Source organism: Furipterus horrens, unplaced genomic scaffold (assembly GCF_987537825.1).
Source record: "Furipterus horrens unplaced genomic scaffold, mFurHor1.1.pri manual_scaffold_11, whole genome shotgun sequence".
In the NCBI taxonomy this organism is placed as follows: Eukaryota; Metazoa; Chordata; class Mammalia; order Chiroptera; family Furipteridae; genus Furipterus; species Furipterus horrens.
Window position 1 is genome coordinate 57,433,985 of NW_028327181.1, and position 17,072 is coordinate 57,451,056.

At 43.0% G+C, this 17,072-nt stretch overlaps 1 protein-coding gene across 2 annotated transcripts in view; it reads left to right on the top strand.

Annotated features, from left to right (window-relative positions):
• ANKFY1 (ankyrin repeat and FYVE domain containing 1) overlaps positions 1–17,072 on the top strand; it is a 74,736-nt gene that overhangs the window by 44,436 nt on the left and 13,228 nt on the right. For both annotated transcript variants that reach the window (XM_090291021.1, XM_090291022.1), the window contains 9 exons: positions 1,704–1,908; positions 3,305–3,373; positions 3,587–3,786; positions 12,033–12,130; positions 13,072–13,300; positions 14,386–14,484; positions 14,745–14,898; positions 15,654–15,822; positions 16,799–16,917. In XM_090291021.1, the coding sequence (XP_090147147.1) occupies positions 1,704–1,908; positions 3,305–3,373; positions 3,587–3,786; positions 12,033–12,130; positions 13,072–13,300; positions 14,386–14,484; positions 14,745–14,898; positions 15,654–15,822; positions 16,799–16,917 (1,342 nt within the window). The remainder of the gene's footprint in view (positions 1–1,703; positions 1,909–3,304; positions 3,374–3,586; positions 3,787–12,032; positions 12,131–13,071; positions 13,301–14,385; positions 14,485–14,744; positions 14,899–15,653; positions 15,823–16,798; positions 16,918–17,072) is intronic.

Genomic DNA, 17,072 nt, shown 5'->3' on the forward strand with positions numbered 1-17,072 from the left:
TAGCAACAGATGAAAGTGTCCTGCTGCAAAGACAAAACAGATCAGCTCTGGAAAGAACACCATTACTTATAACTGATGTACTGAGTAGGTTCCAGAGCACCTTTAACAACCTGCCATTCATCCCAGGACCTCCAGCAGATTTAGGAAGTGCAGTCAACGATCATGGGACCAGCAGGTCAACCTGGAAGGTGGTTCTGCATGTTGGGGATCTCCCAGCTAAAGAAGGATGTGATTTACGAGACGTTAACTCTGTGTAAACCTTGGTGAAATGGGGACAAAATCTACAGCAAGTACCTCTCAATCCCAGATGAGCTCTTGAGGTGACTTAGAGATGTACTCTGGCACCCCCTCCCCCCAAAGTTAGACGTGTAGGCTGTCTAGGGGAGGGTGAGTGCAGTTTGAAAGACTTACCAGCTGTGAGTGGATTGGGCTCCCTGGAGGCCACTGAAGGAAACAGTTGCTTCCACCCAGCTGGAAGGCCTCAGAGCATGCATTGTGCATTTATAACTGGATGATTTCTCTGTTAATACTTTATTATCTTATGATGCATTGTTATTTTTGCCTTATTTTCTTAAGAAATATTAATTTTATGTAGAGTGATTTATGCATATTTAAAATTATAAATGGAACTAAATCTAAGGAAGATTGAACTTTAAGTAATTTTACAATAAACTTAATTGCTTTATCCCTGTCATCTTCCAGGTTACCTTCACAAGATACTTTTAACTGGTTTTCCACAAATATTTATAATACTAAATTGCCACTTGTCAGATAGCTTGGTTCTGAATTTAACTGTGTATTCACAGAACTGATCTACAGTCAGCTTTTCTTTGCTGGTGTATGATACAGTATTCTCAGAGTTGTATATCTTTAGTATCTTTATGTAAACTTACTTCTTGGCCTTTTGTCAAGATGTCAAGGTAGTTCTTTTCCCTCATACAGACCACTAAACAGGCAGAAGTGGTAGTCTGAGCTGTTGAAATTACTGGATTTTATGTAAGTAATTCAGTTTCAATTTGGCATTTGATAGGCCTGGTTAGCCTCTTCTGCTAGAAGAAGTTTTAAGAGTTAGAAGTTTTGTTTTTTACATTCAGTTAATTTACCATGTGACCTTTTTACGTGACTGGTAACATGTACAGATCCTTAGTTCAGATATTCAGTTGTAAACTTGGTGTTAAGACTGTTATGTTTGCATCTAATGAGACTGAGAAAATGCAAAGCATCTGTGTAATCATAATGAACAAATCAGACGTGTCTTCCTTGGAAGAGGAACCTGTAGGCAAGCGCAGCAGGCTGCAGGCAGGTGGGGCTCAGGGTTAGACTGCGGCGAGGGAATGAGAGGGAGGTACATTCTGTTGATGAGAAATCCTGGAACCCTTTGTGAGAGCTGGTGATCAGGAGAGGCTTTTGAAGGACAGGAGCCTGGTATACTTGAATAGTGAAGTTATACTGAGGTGAGGGGCAGGACAGATAACAGGTAAATCAGAAACTGAATGAGGCCTTTTGAATTCAAGTATGTAATTCCGAGATCTCAATGCTGAACTCCCATCTATAGGTGTCGCAAGAAGTTCCGCTTCAGGTACACCCACTTGTTCTCTTTGTCTGTAGTTACTGACTTGTGCCTGTTTGAGGCAACATTAGCCAGAATAGCTTGTCCTGGGTATTGTCATACGTGACCATTTGTTCTGTTACTTCTTTTCCAGGAGATGTCTTCGCTTCCACTTTCCTCATTAAGAATGGGGCCCGAGTCAGTGCTGCCACCTTGGGTGCCCAGGAGACACCATTGCACCTGGTGGCATTGTACAGTCCCAGGAAGCACTCAGCAGATGTGATGTCTGCAATGGCACAGATCGCAGAGGCCCTCCTGCAGGCCGGCGCCAACCCTAACATGCAGGACAGCAAGGGCAGGTAAGTTGGGCAGCAAACAGACTTAGCACCGTTCCTGGAGCGTTATTTTGTGGTGTCATGTAACTGGCAGACGGGGACTTCATGATTTTTAGTTTGGCATTATTTAATCTGATTTTTATTGAAGTCACAAACATTGATTTGTTACGCAAATGAGTGACAGGACTATGGCCAGAGGCATTTGGGAAAACCATTCCCATCCTGAGTAACTGAGGTCCTTGCATTTTTTAAGCAATTCCTGTCATCTGCAGAGTGGTCATCTAGTTCAGCTCCACCAACAGAACCTTCTTAGAGTCGTTTGGATAAATTGAAGAAGCGGAGCACACCATCTCAAGGCAGCCTGTGTTATTTCTGTGAGGTCTCATTGTTGGGAAATTCTCTGAATGCAGCCCAGTTCTACCTTCTTGTAAACGCTCCCACTGCAGACGACTCCACCTGCACAGCTTGCCATGTCTTGCACAGCGTAGTCCTTTGTGTATTTGACAGTAGCAGTCGTGTATTTCTGCCCCTTCCCAGGGATACTCATTTGAGGAGTCCTTGTGGCTTAGAATCTAAGAAAGGGCAGCCTGTCTTTGGGACAGCAGTGTGGGAGTCCGTGAGGGGGAGTGAGGCCACCTGAACCACCAACATGTTGGACTCTCTTTTCACCATAGCAGCTCTGTATTTTATACCTTTGAAACCCCTTCCAAAAAATAAAAAGAGTTTGGTGAAGTCAGAATAGGAAAACAGATTTATGTGATGGGCAAAATACTTAAATAAGGTGGATCTCCATGAACTGTCAATATCATGTGATAGTTATTTTATTACCCCAAAATAATTGCATTCTTTTTTTTTTTTTTCTGTTGATTCTTCATTTTTTCCCCCAACTGCAGTAAACTGGCAATTGTGGCTCTGGGATAGATGGCAGCCTGGGGTCCCTGTCACGTGAGGGCTGAATAAAACAATGAAGCATAGTTAACTGCCACTTTAATCAGTTCCTACCTATTGCCAGTCTGAATGTGTTTGAGTATAACAGAGAATTACGGGAAGAAAAAATTTCTTTTCAGAATTGTGGAGGACAGGTAGAAAACATGCATACCTATGGTAGACACTACTGTTTTACAAACATCCAATTAAATACTCACTCGGTAAGGGTCAGCATTTAATTGGAGAGAATTTATATCTCTTCCTTTTATTGATTCTTATCCTTTTGGCTACTGAATAAATGGTAACATATAAGCAAACCCATTTTCATTCTTTGATACTTGGTCATTGTTTTGGAAAACTCTTTCCCAGGGTAGAGAAGACACTGTTGCAGAAACGTGGACTTCATTGTGGATGTTGATTCTGCCCGGGAGTCTAGTCTCCCACTCTGAGTAGCTGGGCCTGTTCTGACTGCTGCCTCTTCTTCATCCCGCAGGACCCCCTTACACTTGTCCATCATGGCCAGGAATGAATACGTGTTCAATCAGTTGCTGCAGTGTAAACAGTACGTAGGGAGACCTGGAGAAATGAAAAAGCAGTTGTGAGGGTGGGATTGTGAGTGAAAAATAATTTTTAAATGTCTTTTAGTGTTACAGATTTTAATAAGTAAAAGTAAACTTAAAAAAACGATCATTTAAAAAGTATAAAGAGAAAGAATGAGGCTGTCAGTAGAGTGTCTGAGAAAGTGTTTGCTATTCACATTGCCTCCTTATTTCAGATTAGACTTAGAACTGAAAGACCAGGAGGGCAGCACAGCTCTGTGGCTTGCAGTGCAGTACATCACTGTGTCATCCGACCAGTCGGTAAACCCCTTCGAAGACCTCCCTGTGGTCAATGGGACTTCGTTTGATGAGAACAGCTTTGCAGCCAGACTCATTCAGCGTGGCAGCAACACCAACGCCCCTGACGTGGTAACAGGTAAAACGCGGGTCTGTGAAAGCGGACCATGTGTCAGTGTTTTACCCAGAATTTAGGAACTGAACGACATATTATTATGAGAAGTATTTTGTACTTAATTTTAACTAGAGTGAAAGTCCAAGTTATTTTTATTTTAATCTTGTGATTCAAAAAATATAGCCAGACTTTGTGAGTTATGTCTGTTAAGCTGAAACACTTCCAGTTATTTAGTGCAGTGAGTTTCACATATTTTGACTCAGAACTCCTTTATCCTCTTAAAAATTATACTCCACCCTGGCCAGTGGGGCTCAGTTGGTTGGAGTGTTGTCCTGTGACTGAAAAGTTGTGGGTTCGATTCCCAGACAGGGCACATACCTAGGTTGTGGGTTCAATCCCTGATCCAGGCACATATGGGAGGCAGCCAGTCGATGCTTCTCTCTCTCATGGATGTTTCTTTTGCTCCCTTCCTCTCTCTCTCTGAAATCTGGAATAATGTCCTTGGGTGAGGATTTAAAAACAGAAATTATATTCCAAAGAGCTTTTGTTTTGGTGGGTTATATTTTCAGTGATATTGTATTAGAAATTAAAACTGAAAACATTATTAAAGATGTATTAATAATAACAGGCCACCCCTCTGCCTGTGGACAAAGCCAAGGAAGCGTTGTTAAAGTCCCCCTCCTGCAGTCGTCAGGTCTAACTCCGAGTCCCCCAAAAAGCTGGAACAGCTGCACAAGTTCTTTATCAGCAGTTGGAGCTTTGAAACAACCAGGAGAGTCTGAGGAGCGGGGAACGCTCACAGGCTGCAGTGCTGAGAGGTCCATACACCACACGCTTCAGAGGCTTTGGGTTTGTCGCGTAGGCCACAGTGGAGGCGGCGGGTGCAGCCGGGAATGCAGGGCTCACGAGGTGGTGGGAGAGCGTGGAACCTGAGAGGGCTGTCTCAAGAGAAGATTCTCAGAGACCTGGTGCCTACTTCACTGTGAAAAAGATTTTTGTCGGTGTTATTAAAGAAGACACTGAAGAGCATCCCATGAGAGATTATTTTGAACAGTATGGGGAAACTGAAGAGACTGAAATCATGACTGACTGAGGCAGTGGCAAAAGGAGAAGCTTCGCGTTTGTAACCTTTGATGACCACGACTGTAGACAGGATTGTCATTCAGAAAAATACCATACTGTAAACGTCCACAACTGTGAAGGAAGGGAAGCCCTATCTAAGCAAGAGATGGCTAGTGCTTCATCCCTCCAAAGAGGTAGGAGTGGTTCTGGAAACTTCGAGGGTGGTCATAGAGGTGGTCTCGGAGGGAGTGACAACTTTACTCATGGAGGAAACTTCAGCGGTCAAGGTGGATTTGATGGTAGCTGTGGTGGTGGTGGATATGGTGGCAGTGGGGATGGCTGTCATGGATTTGGTAATAATAGTAATGAAAGCAGTTTTGGAGGTGGAGGAAGCTGCAGTGATTTTGGCAGTTAAAACAATCCATCTTCAAATTTTGGATCCATGAACGGAGGAAACTTTGGAAGCAAAAGCTCCGGCCCCTCTGGTGGTGGAGGCCAATACTCTGCCAAACCACGAAACGCAGGTGGTTGTGGCAGTGGCAGAGGTTTCAGTTGCTGCTGGAAACAAAGCTTAGCAGGAGAGGAGAGCCAGAGAAGGGCAGGGAAGCTACAGGTTACCACAGATTTGTGACTCAGCCATGCACAGGGGCGGCAGGGCCTACCTGCTACAAAGAAGACCTGTTTCAGACAATAGTCAGGTGAATGGGCACAAAACTTGAGGACTGTATTTATGACTAATCGTAATATGTAACAGTGACTTTAACTGGTGTGCTGCAAGAATTTTTAAAATATGCACTACCTGGCTATTTCACCAGGGGCACTGACCTCTTTCCCTTAGATTGTCAAATTAAAAAAAATGACAACAGCCAACACAAAAGTGGCCACCTGGTGTGAATGAATCAAAATTATACCTGTACCTACCTATATTTTTTGGCATGCCGCGGAATTTTAGTAATTGGTTTATGTGTGCCATGAAGTGAAAGTTGAAAATAGCTGGTATAACAGGTTACTTTAGTTTCTGTTCTGTGGAAAGTGTAAAGCATTCCGGCAAAGGGTTTTAATGTAGATTTTGTTTTGTACCCATGCTGTTGATTGGTAAGTGTAATAATCTGATCAGAACACTGAACACATGTGTTTTTTAAAAATAATAAGAGCAAACCATTATATGTTAACTTTTTTATGAAGAATAACTTTCAAAATAAAATTTTGTTGGTAGAGTGACTGTTTCTTGTATCTGCATCTGTATTCAACTTTTGAGATAATGTTGTTTTGGTTAAAGTACAGTATATGAAGAAAATACACCCTCACACAGTTACGTAGCTGGAAAATAGAGGCGTATTTTAAGAGTCTTTTCAGATAATTGTGGAAATATTTCTTTGATACTGCAGCAAGCAATTTCATCAAGTAATATTTTTTTTTAAGGTTAGTTGCAGTGTGGAATCTAAAACAATATCAATGAACTTTTTATATTTTGTTGTATTAAAATCATGGCCCATTTGTGGTGTGAATGGATTTTTTTCTCTGTGCATGATTTTGTAACATACCTTAGTTATTTGGAAAATATTGGTTTACTGTTATGCAGACCTTTCAAATGTTCATTTTACTTTAGAGTCATGTTTATTAATATCACCACCGATCTCATCAGAAGTCTTTCCGTATTGAGAAGCTGTCAAACACAGTTGTCAATAAAAGTTTTCTAAAATTTCACTTTTCGCTTGCGAGGTCAAATTTTACCATTCAGTACAAATTGTTCACTTTGTTCATTTTCAAGAAAACGTGTGCCAGATACTCATGTTTGAATACCGTCGTTTGTCAGTCAGTAAAATGCTGCCCCACAAAAAAAGCTGCTAGTTCCGATTGCAGCTCACCTGGTGCTCTCCCCTGAGACGGCTGTTGTACTTGTTACACAGCAAGGGTGGCTTTATGCATGTTTCTTATTTTGTCACACAGAGTTTTGAAGATGTGTACTCAGTGTTCAGATTTAATAAAGCTAGTAATTTTTATTGCTTTGTAAAGGACAGCCTCGAGTGAAAGTGGCTTTGTTTGACGGGGTGCATGCTGGCGAAGATTCCAGTGACTACAACTACATTTTGGGGCCCCTATCTTGATTCACGTCAAGGCTCCCCACTTTGTCCACCAGTGCTTCTGCACCATCAGTGTGAAGTCAGCACACTGGGCAAAAGTAAATAACATTGAGTATTGTTATTATGAAAATAGTTTGAGCTCTCTTGGCCTTAGTGCCATCTTCTTAGAAACCGCCACGCCATGAGAGCCAAGTGGAGGAAGAAGTGAATGCGCATGCCGAAGCGCAAAAGAGGAAAACTGAGGCAGAGGTCCGAGTAAACTGCCTGCTTACACACCTGTGGAAGCCACAGGAGCAGAAATAAGGGAAGCCAGAGGCAGGGACACTGGTACAAGTTGTTGGACTGCATGCCTGCTGTCTAGAACTTCTCAATGGATCTAGAACATATGTTGCCATCTGATTGCCTACCTTTTCAGAGACCCACCTTGCTCTTAACAAGTCCCTTTTTGTCCTTTGCCCTTGACCTGTAATATTCTGGACTGGTTCTGTTCTCATTTAAGGCTGAAGGTATATAATAAATAATCTCTTCTTGGTTGAAGAAAAAAAAAAGTTTGACCTCATGGACACACTGAAAGATTCTTAGTCAGGAACCCCCAGGAGTCTATAGGCCACACTTTGAGAATCACTCTTTTAATGTGAATATTTTCTCAATCTGACTATATAAAACATGGGAAAATTTAAGGAGAGGGATTCTGTATAAAGTATGGGTAAGTGCCACTGATGAGGGAAATTGGCCAAAAAACAAAGAAAAGGATGGATATTAAGCAACCCTTACTCTAAAAGAAGTTAATAATTAACTTTAAATGAAGGTCAGATGAAATCATCCCTGTAGATGACATAGAAGCTAAATGCATTGATAGAAAGCTGTAGAACAGGTAGTATAGACAAACTCTTTTAGACTAAAGACCTTCTGGAAATGAAATTTTACTAAGTTGCTTTTTTTAAAAGTTATATTTTATAGCTTACACTGTTACAGTTGTCCTGATTTTTCCCTCTTTACCCCCCTCCATGCAGCACCCCCCACTCCCTCAGAAAATCCCCCACCATTGTTCATGTCAATGGGTCATGTGTGTAAGTTCTTTACTCCATTTCCTATCCTGTACTTTACATCCCCATGACTGTTCTGTAACTACCTGTTTGTACTTCTTAATCCCCTCACCTCTTCACCATTCCCCCACACCCCCCTCCCATCTGGCAATGATCAAAATCCTCTCTATATCTATGATTCTGTCTCTGTTCTTGTTTGCTTAGTATGTTTCTTAGATCCAATTGTTGATTGTATTTTTTGCCATTTTATTGTTCATGGTTTTGATCTTTTTATTAAATAAGTTCCTTTAACATTTTATATAATAATGGTTTGGTGATGGTGAACTCCTTTAGTTTTTTTCTTGTCTGGGAAGCTCTTTATCTGCCCTTCAATTCTAAATGATAGCTTTGCTGAGTAGAGCAATCTTGGCTGTAAGTCCCTGCTTTTCATGACTTTGAGTATGATTTGCCAATCCCTTCTTTCCTACAAAGTTTCTTTTGAGAAATCAGCTGACATCTTCTGGTAACTCCCCTGTGAGTAACTAACTTCTCTTGCTGCTTTTAAGATTTTCTCTTTATCTTTAACCTTTGGCATTTTAATTATGATATGTATTGGAGTGGGCTTCTTTGCATCCATCTTGTTGGGCAAACAGATTTCCAATTTCTTGCTCTTTCTGTTCTCTTTCTGGCACCCCCATAATGCAAGTGTTGAACTTCTTGAAGTTGTCCCCATTTTTTTGGATTCTTTTTTCTTGTTGTCCTGCCTGCTTGTTTTTTGCTTCCTTATGTTCCATATCATTGATTTTATGCTTGGCTTCATCCACTCTAATGTTATTTCCCTGTAAATTGTTCTTTATTTAAATTAGTGTATCCTTCGTTTCTGACTGGATCTTTTTTATGCTGCTGAGGCCCTCACTATGTTCCTTGAGCATCCTTATAACCAGTGTTTTGAACTCTACATCTGATAGATTGCTTATCTCCATTTCGTTTAGTTTTTTTTTCTGGAACTTTGATCTGTTCTTTCATTTGGACTGTGTCTCTTTGTCTCCTTGTTTGGGTAGCCTCCTTGTGTTTGTTTCTATGTATTAGGGAGAGCTGCTTGACTCTGAGTCTTGGTAGTGTGGCCTAATGTAGTAGGTGTCCTGTAGGGTCCAGTGGCACAGCCTCCCTATCACCCAAGCTGGGTACTTGAGGTGCACCCTTCTTGTGGGCTGAGTATATACCCTCCCCTTGTAGCTGAGCCTTGGTTGCAGTTGGCAGATCAAAGGGAGGGATTTACCCAGGCCAGTCAGCTGCAAGGACTGGCTGTGACTGCTGAGCACCAACCTCCACCCTCCATGGAGGATCAGCTGTGCAGGGACAAGGTGGTGGAACTCTGACATGGTCTGTAGCTGTCCACTGGGTGCGCTGGCCCTGGGGTTTCCCGGGTGGTGCAGGCCAACTTCAGCCCCAGCCTGTGTTTTGCCCAGGACCAACCTACCTGAGCTATAAAGTAATCAGAGTTGGCTGCTGCTTATGCTGGGCTGGGAGATTCCCAGGTGAAGCCAAGCGGTGAATCTAGGCTGGCTGCTGCTAGGGCCAGGCCTTGGGGCTCATTGAGGCCAGATATTGCTTGTTTGAGAGGATTTAGGAACTTGCGAAGCAGGAGCCAAAACCAGCCATTCATATGGAAAAGAAGCTTGGGTGGGCCCATAAGTTGGGTGGAGAGGAGTCTCCAGGGATCTCTAAGGTGGGTCAACCAGTGTCAGCCAGGTTGATGGAGTCTCAGATATGGCACCAGGTTGTCGGCTCTGTGCCTCTGTGGCAGGAGGGTTTACAAAAAGGGACAATGGCCTCTGCTTACCTTGTTGCAAACACTTCAATTTCTCCCTGTGTACAACTGGTGCCTTTCAAGCTGCTACCCTGGTGCTAGAGCTCAGAGGTGAGTCTGTTAATGGGTTCTTCTGGAGGAACTGCTTGGGGCTCCAGTAGTTTCTTCCACTGACTCAGTCCCTGCTGGTTTTTGCAGCCAGAAGTTGTGGGAACTCATCTTCCTGGCACTGGAACCCTGGGCTGGGGGCCTGGTGTGAGGCTGGGACTCCTCACTCCTGAGATATTCCCCCCGAATTTTTATCCACCACACATGGTGTGAGACCAACCCGTTCTGTGTCTGCGCCCCTCCTACCAGGCTGGATGGATGCGATTTAATTCTGCAGGTGTCAGATTTCCATTCAGCTCAATTTCTGGCTGTTCTGAGTGATGGTTGTTCTATATTTTAGTTGTAATTTTGATGTGGCTGTGTGTAGACAGGGGGAGCCCTGTCTGCCTACACCACCATCCTGACTGGAAGTCTCCAAATGGATTTTAATTTATAAATATATTTTGTTTGTTGTCATGATTTTACTGATGTCTAATTTAATCATACTTATAAGAATATGACCTGTAAGATTGGTTCTTTGATATTTAGGATTGACTGTTAGACTCTATAGATTCACTTTTATAAAAGTTTGGCATGCATTTGAAAAGCATGTGCGTTCTTTATTGTAGAGTGCAGCATCCTCCGTTTGTGTCCGTTAACTCAGGCCTGTTCATTGTGCTGTTCGAATCTTGCTCATTCACTTACTGTTAGATGGCTCTGTCTGCCAAGTTCTGGGAGGTGTGTTAAAAATTTTCACTGTGATGATGGGTTTCTTAATTTTTCTTGCTAGTTCTGTCAGTTTTACTTTTATACTGACTTTATTTTTATATACTTGTATTTTTAAAATATGAAGGATTTTTTTTTTTAATTGATTTTTAGAAAGAGAGGAAGGGAAGGGGGAGAGAGAAGCATCCATTGGTTGCCTCCCACATGCTCCCAGACCAGGAATCAAACCGCATCCTTTTGGTGTGTGAATGATGCTTCACCTCCCCTAACTGAGCCACCTGGCCAGGGCTATATGCTTTGTTTTAATACACATTCAGAATTATTATTTTTTTCCTTATTCCGTTTTTTATTACATATGTAATAGCCTCAGACCACTGTTTTTCACATTGTAATCATGTTTTAGTAGTCACAGGTTATCTTTGTTCTATAGGGAGGTATGGGTAACTGCTTTTCAAAAGCTTGCCTTATGCTGCTTTGCTTTTACAAAAGACCTGCATTAGTGCCTGTTTTTGTTAACAGAAAGAAATATAAAGAGGATTTTCACTTTTACAAAAAGGGCATGAAGCAAAAATAGCGTTCAGCATCTGTTTGCAGCAAGGCAGCACGCACCCCATGCAGCAAGCATGACACTGCTGTTACTGCATGTTAGGGTTTTAGTTCAGGTTTTATGTGTCATTTGGTATGATTTGGTAGATTACTTTGGGGGTTCAGTAATTTAAAAATTTTTTCCTTGTAAATTAATGGTAATTGTTTTTCACTTTATGCCATTTCAGCTTATAAAAGATTTTATAGGAAATGAGTACTTTTGGATAGTGGGGGAAACATTGGTTTGGGCTAAACTATTTCAAGACAGAAAGAAGAAAAAAATTTTTTTATTTAGAAAAGAGTGATAATGTTAAAAATAGTATTCCTAATCCAAGAATAAACATATAAGGCTCTAGGAGTAAAACTGAAGTATTTAAGGGACATTCTGGTAGAACTTGAGCTCACAATGTCTTCAAACAGACATTTAACACAGAGTTTCTCAGGCATGGACAGCTTATCCAGTCCCCCACCCCCAGGGACATGTGGCATCACCTGTAATCCCTTTTGATTGTTACCGCAGGTTGGGAGTGGGATGCTGCTAAATATTGTGTGGTGTGTACAACCAACTCCTCACAGCAAGGAGTTCTTTGTCCCAAGATGTCCCCAAGCACTGCTGTTGAGAAACCGCATTCTGACTGAGCCCTGGGGCTAGTGCAGACCCAGGGAAGAGTGGATGTCTCCTGGCTTCCAGACCAAACCTTGCTCCACCCGGGCTCATCCTAGCCTCTCTGACCACCTACGGAGAGTGCCTGTGTGGGCTTCAGTGGGACCTTCTTCATGCGTGGGCTTGTTGGTGGTGAAAGGTGGTGGGGAAGGGGAGGGTGAGTGCCGTGTGGAACTGGGCCTGCTTTTTATGCAAATGGAAGAATGAACACGCCCATTTTCTCCTAGGAAATTGCTTACTACAGCGGGCAGCTGAAGCAGGAAATGAGGCAGCAGCTCTGTTCCTGGCAACCAGTGGCGCCCATGTCAACCACAGAAACAAGTGGGTAAGTGTGACAGGGTAGCCGGAGGGAGAAGTGGCCGTGGCAGCAATGTAGGGAAAAATGGAATGGACTCTCTTTGCCAATCTTTGTCAGAGTAATAGATATACATGATTAAAAACCCAGAGTGAAACAGATGCTTTTATCCTCAAATACTGGTTGATTGATTCATTTGGCATCCATTTCCTAAGCCTTTGTGATATATCATGTCCTAAACTATACATACATACATACACACATGTACGTGTGTGTGTGTGTGTGTATTTCTGTGAATATTCTGTCACTGGAGAGAAACATGAAACTGGTAATAGTGGTTTCTGTAGGGGAGGATAATTGGGTGGTGGGGGCAAGGAGTGAGAGGACACTTCTTTTCACGGAATATTCTTAAAGCTTGTGAATATTGAATCAAATACCTATAACACCAACTTAAAGCATTTTAATTTTAAAAAGTCAGGGGAGGTGGTCTTGGTCAGAGTTTACAACGAGGTTCATAAGAGTAGGTCCGAGAAGCAGGGTGTGGGTGTGCCGGGGGGTGCGGTTCAGGAGGAGTGAGGCCACAGGGAAGACACTGATTGTCTCTGGGACTGTGATGTGAGGCTCTTCCATTGTCCAGTGTTTATTTTAGTGAGACTTGGAAGTCCTCTGTTGTTCTTTAATAACAGTCATTTATTATTTCTATAATTACAAAAACAAAGTGAAGGTTGGTTAAGAAGGTCATTGGAAATGCAAATGGTGAGGAACCAGGACGTTTGGAGGGTGCTTGGGAAGACATGGGAGAAATGAGGGAGGAGACCAGGAGGAGTGGCACAGAAGTCATGGAGGTCGTCTGGTGACAGGACCAGCCCAGTGCTCTGTCTGGCACTGGAGAGCTGAGTTTCAGCACTTAGGCTGTGAAGGGAACTCCCAGCCTGAAAGTACTTTGATCTGGGTCATTTGTCTCTGTTCAGGGAGAGACTCCGTTGCACACAGCCTGTCGGCACGGCCTGGCCAACCTCACTGCGGAGCTCCTGCAGCAAGGCGCCAACCCAAACCTGCAGACGGAGGAGGCTCTGCCTTTGCCAAAGGAGGCTGCATCCCTGACCAGCGCAGTGGGCAGCGTCTCTCTGCAGACGCCACTGCACATGGCGATTGCCTATAATCATCCAGACGTGGTCTCTGTCATCCTGGAGCAAAAAGGTGGGTAGTTGGGAATTACTGCCTATGACATTGACATCTGAACAGTGGTTTGGAATAGTTAATTAGAGTTGAAGTTTCTTTCGTTGGTGAGTTTTTCAAGTCAAACTAGATAAGCGTATATTCTGGCTCCCAACTACAGTACACTTTCAGGGTGGGGCCTGCCCATTTTACCCACTGGGTTAAGGTGTTAGAACCTTTTACTGCTTCCCTCTTAACTTGGGGGTATTTTCCCAGGCACGTCCGTGTGGGTCCAGCAAAGCTTTGCTTTGGCATAAGCTCTGTGTTTTGAGAACTCTGCTGTGGTGGGTCTTCCATGAGCCATCAGTCCTCTCACCTTAGCCACCCTGGCAGGTGCACCATGAGATTGGAGCCATAAAGAGGGGCCAAGGGAGGCCCCTGCAATGGGGGAGGCCTGCTTCCCTCACAGAGTCAGCCTCCGTGGTTCTCTCCTATCCTGAAATTTGTTTTACTCTCACCTGCATCCTGGTAAAGGCCAGCACTTTTTAGCTCTGCTATGGAAGGAAAGTGGGCTTTTAGGTAGAGTGTGCCTTTTTCTGGGTCCCCACAAGAATTGTAAAATGTAGGGATTATGTATTAGGAAAACATCACCAGGGCATTATTTGATCCTCTTTTCCACAATCAGATAATTAACGTGTGTTTCCACGGTGGAGTCTGATTTCCTTTTATGAAGATTCAATATTTTAAGCTTTAAAAATTTTATTTACCCCATTAGCTTTGCTCCAAAACACTAGATTTCTGGGCTTCCACAAGAAGATTTATCAGTTTGTATTTCAGCTAGTCAGTTTGAAACTGAGCTCTTATATTCTCTTGGATACTTTAATTTTTTATTTGATTTATTTTAGAGAGAGAGAAAGGGCGAGAGAGAAACATTGGTTTGTTGCTCCACTTAATTATACATTTATCAGTTGATTCCTGTCTTTGCCCTAACTGGGGATCGAACCTGCAACCCTGGCATATAGGGGTGCTTTAACCAACTGTGCTATCCAGACAGGGCTCTCTAGGATACTTTAAACATGATCCATGGGGTGGTGAAATCAAGTTTTCTTTTCCTTTAAAAAATTTAGCTAATGCTCTTCATGCCACCAACAACTTGCAAATTATTCCGGACTTCAGCCTCAAGGATTCCCGAGACCAGACTGTGCTGGGCCTGGCATTATGGACAGGTAAGGTGGTGCCAGAGGCTGCTGATATCTGCAGATGTATGCCAGAAGGGGGCGAGGTGGAGAGAGGGATGGAGGGAGGTGTGGAGGGCTTGGAGCTAATCATTTGACTATAAAATAACCTTTCTGTTTGGGTTAAGCCTGAAATATCCAGTGGAAAACTGCTGGCTTTGAGAAGTAGAGGGGAAGTGTTTGCTGTAGTAAGATGCTGAACAAGTGGGAAGAGCTGGGCATGCACTAATCAGGGCTCGTTTATTTCCCAGGCATGCACACGATTGCAGCCCAGCTGCTGGGCTCCGGGGCATGCATCAACGACACCATGTCGGACGGGCAGACGTTGCTGCACATGGCCATGCAGCGGCAGGATAGCAAGAGCGCACTGTTTCTCCTGGAGCACCAGGCGGATATAAATGTCAGGTAGGCTCAAACATCCACAACACCAGGTCACGTTTACGTGAAATGGTACGAAGGCATAGCCTTGCTTGGAGAACATATTTTTGTCCTTGTTAAATAAAGGAAGGGAACAGTGACTAAAAAGTAGAAATGCAGTGCTACCACTGAATATAATCACACACTCGTGGGATGAAGAATGAGAACTGTACTTTGCTCGTGTTTGAAACTTTCAAAACCAGTGCATGGTATTGCACAATCTCATTAAAAAGGACAATCTAAGATCAGTTGTTTGAGTAAGAATTCCAGTTATAATAACATTCCAACAAATGAGCTATCAAAAAGGCTTGAGGGGGGGAAATAGTCAAAGTTAAACTTTTATTGTTTCGTGTTTTCAAAGGAATTTAATTTTATCTCCAACGTCAAGTGATCTTGAATGACGACTGAGTGGGTGAATGAAGTGTTTTTGTCAAATGGATAGTTGGGGTAGCATTTTATTAAGATGCTGTTAAAAGCAACTATATGCCTTTAAGATTTCAATACCCTGAGATGTTGGTCAGTTACTTTTTCTGTGACATAGGATGGTATGTATGGGTATATTTTTAAAAGGTCTGGGACAGGTGCTGGTGACAGGTTATATTTTTCTGAAAGAATATTAATGAATGCCAGTGAATTATGTTTAAGGGACACACTGGATTCAGGCCTCTGGAATGCCCCATGGGGCACCGTTTGTCAGTTGGCTTTAGCTACAAATGTTGGTTTTGGTGTGCACGTCCTCGCAGGACTCAGGACGGGGAGACAGCCCTTCAGCTGGCCATCAGAAACCAGCTTCCGCTTGTGGTGGATGCCATATGCACCCGAGGAGCTGACATGTCTGTACCTGATGAGAAGGGGAACCCTCCGCTGTGGCTCGCACTGGCAAATAATCTGGAGGACATTGCATCCACTCTGGTGAGAAAAACTCAACTTGACCTCTGTTTACACATGGGGACATTTTGTGTCAGTGGTGGATTGGGTACCTCCATAGCAACCACAAGGAGCAAGAGATCGGCCAAGTAAACAAACCAAGTCAAGGACGAGCAGTAGAAAGTCATGTTAAAGAAACTTGCAGTTCAGTAGTCTTGGCCCCCGTCCTTTCTTTAGGTTCTGTCTGTCAAGAAAGCTACCAAGAAGCACTGGCCAGGTAGCTCAGTTGGTTAGAGCTTCGTCCCGATTCACCAAGATTGAGGGGGTTCAATCCCAGGTCAGGGCACACACAAGGAGCAGCCAATGAATGCATAAATAAGTGCAACAACAAATTAATACTTCTCTCCCTCTCCCCCTTCCCCGCTCTCTGTCCAATCAATAAATAAAAAAATTAAAAACAAAAAACAAAAAAACTACCAAGAAGCAAGAGAGCTGAGGCATTTCCTCGGGAGTCTTCTCCTGAGGTGGGATAGTTGATGTGGGCTACCCTGGCTGTCACCAGAGTGACACATTCCCAAATCTCAAAGCAGAGCTTATTTAGCTTTTGAAGGGCCTGAAATGTGACAGTAAGGCATTTTGCACCTGGGGGTTTACCCAGTTATTGATTTTACCTGATAATTACAGGTATGTGTTACTGGGGGCTTATGAGTATCCGTATGCACACACTTGTGTGTGTTTTCTGTTCCTTCTAGAACACAAGTCTAGAGGGCATTAATTAAACACATCTCTTATATTTCCCAAACACACCTTATTTCAAGTGCTAGTGCACACTTGCACAGAGCAGACTTTAATCAGTGTTTTTAAAACTTATGAATGATACAGATTAACATAAGTACCAGTTAATTATCAACTGTCTTTTGCCTGAAAAATGACTCTCTCAGTGATGTGCATAGAGCGCAGAGATGGTAATAAAAGTGTTGGCCGTGGTAGGCAGGTTTGTGAGCAGCATGTTTTTCTGCAGGTCAGACATGGCTGTGATGCCACAAGCTGGGGACCAGGACCTAGCGGATGTCTTCAGACACTCCTGCATAGAGCCATTGATGAAAACAATGAGTCCATCGCCTGCTTTCTTATTCGCAGGTCTGAGAAGCCTAAGTATCTTTTCAAATCTTATTTATTCAGCTTATTGCAAACTGTAGTGCTACAGTTTGCAGCCTTCACTTAACTGTCCTAATTAAGGCTGTCAGAGGGTCACTGTTCTGTCAAGTCAGCCAAGAGACTTGACTCACTTGTGA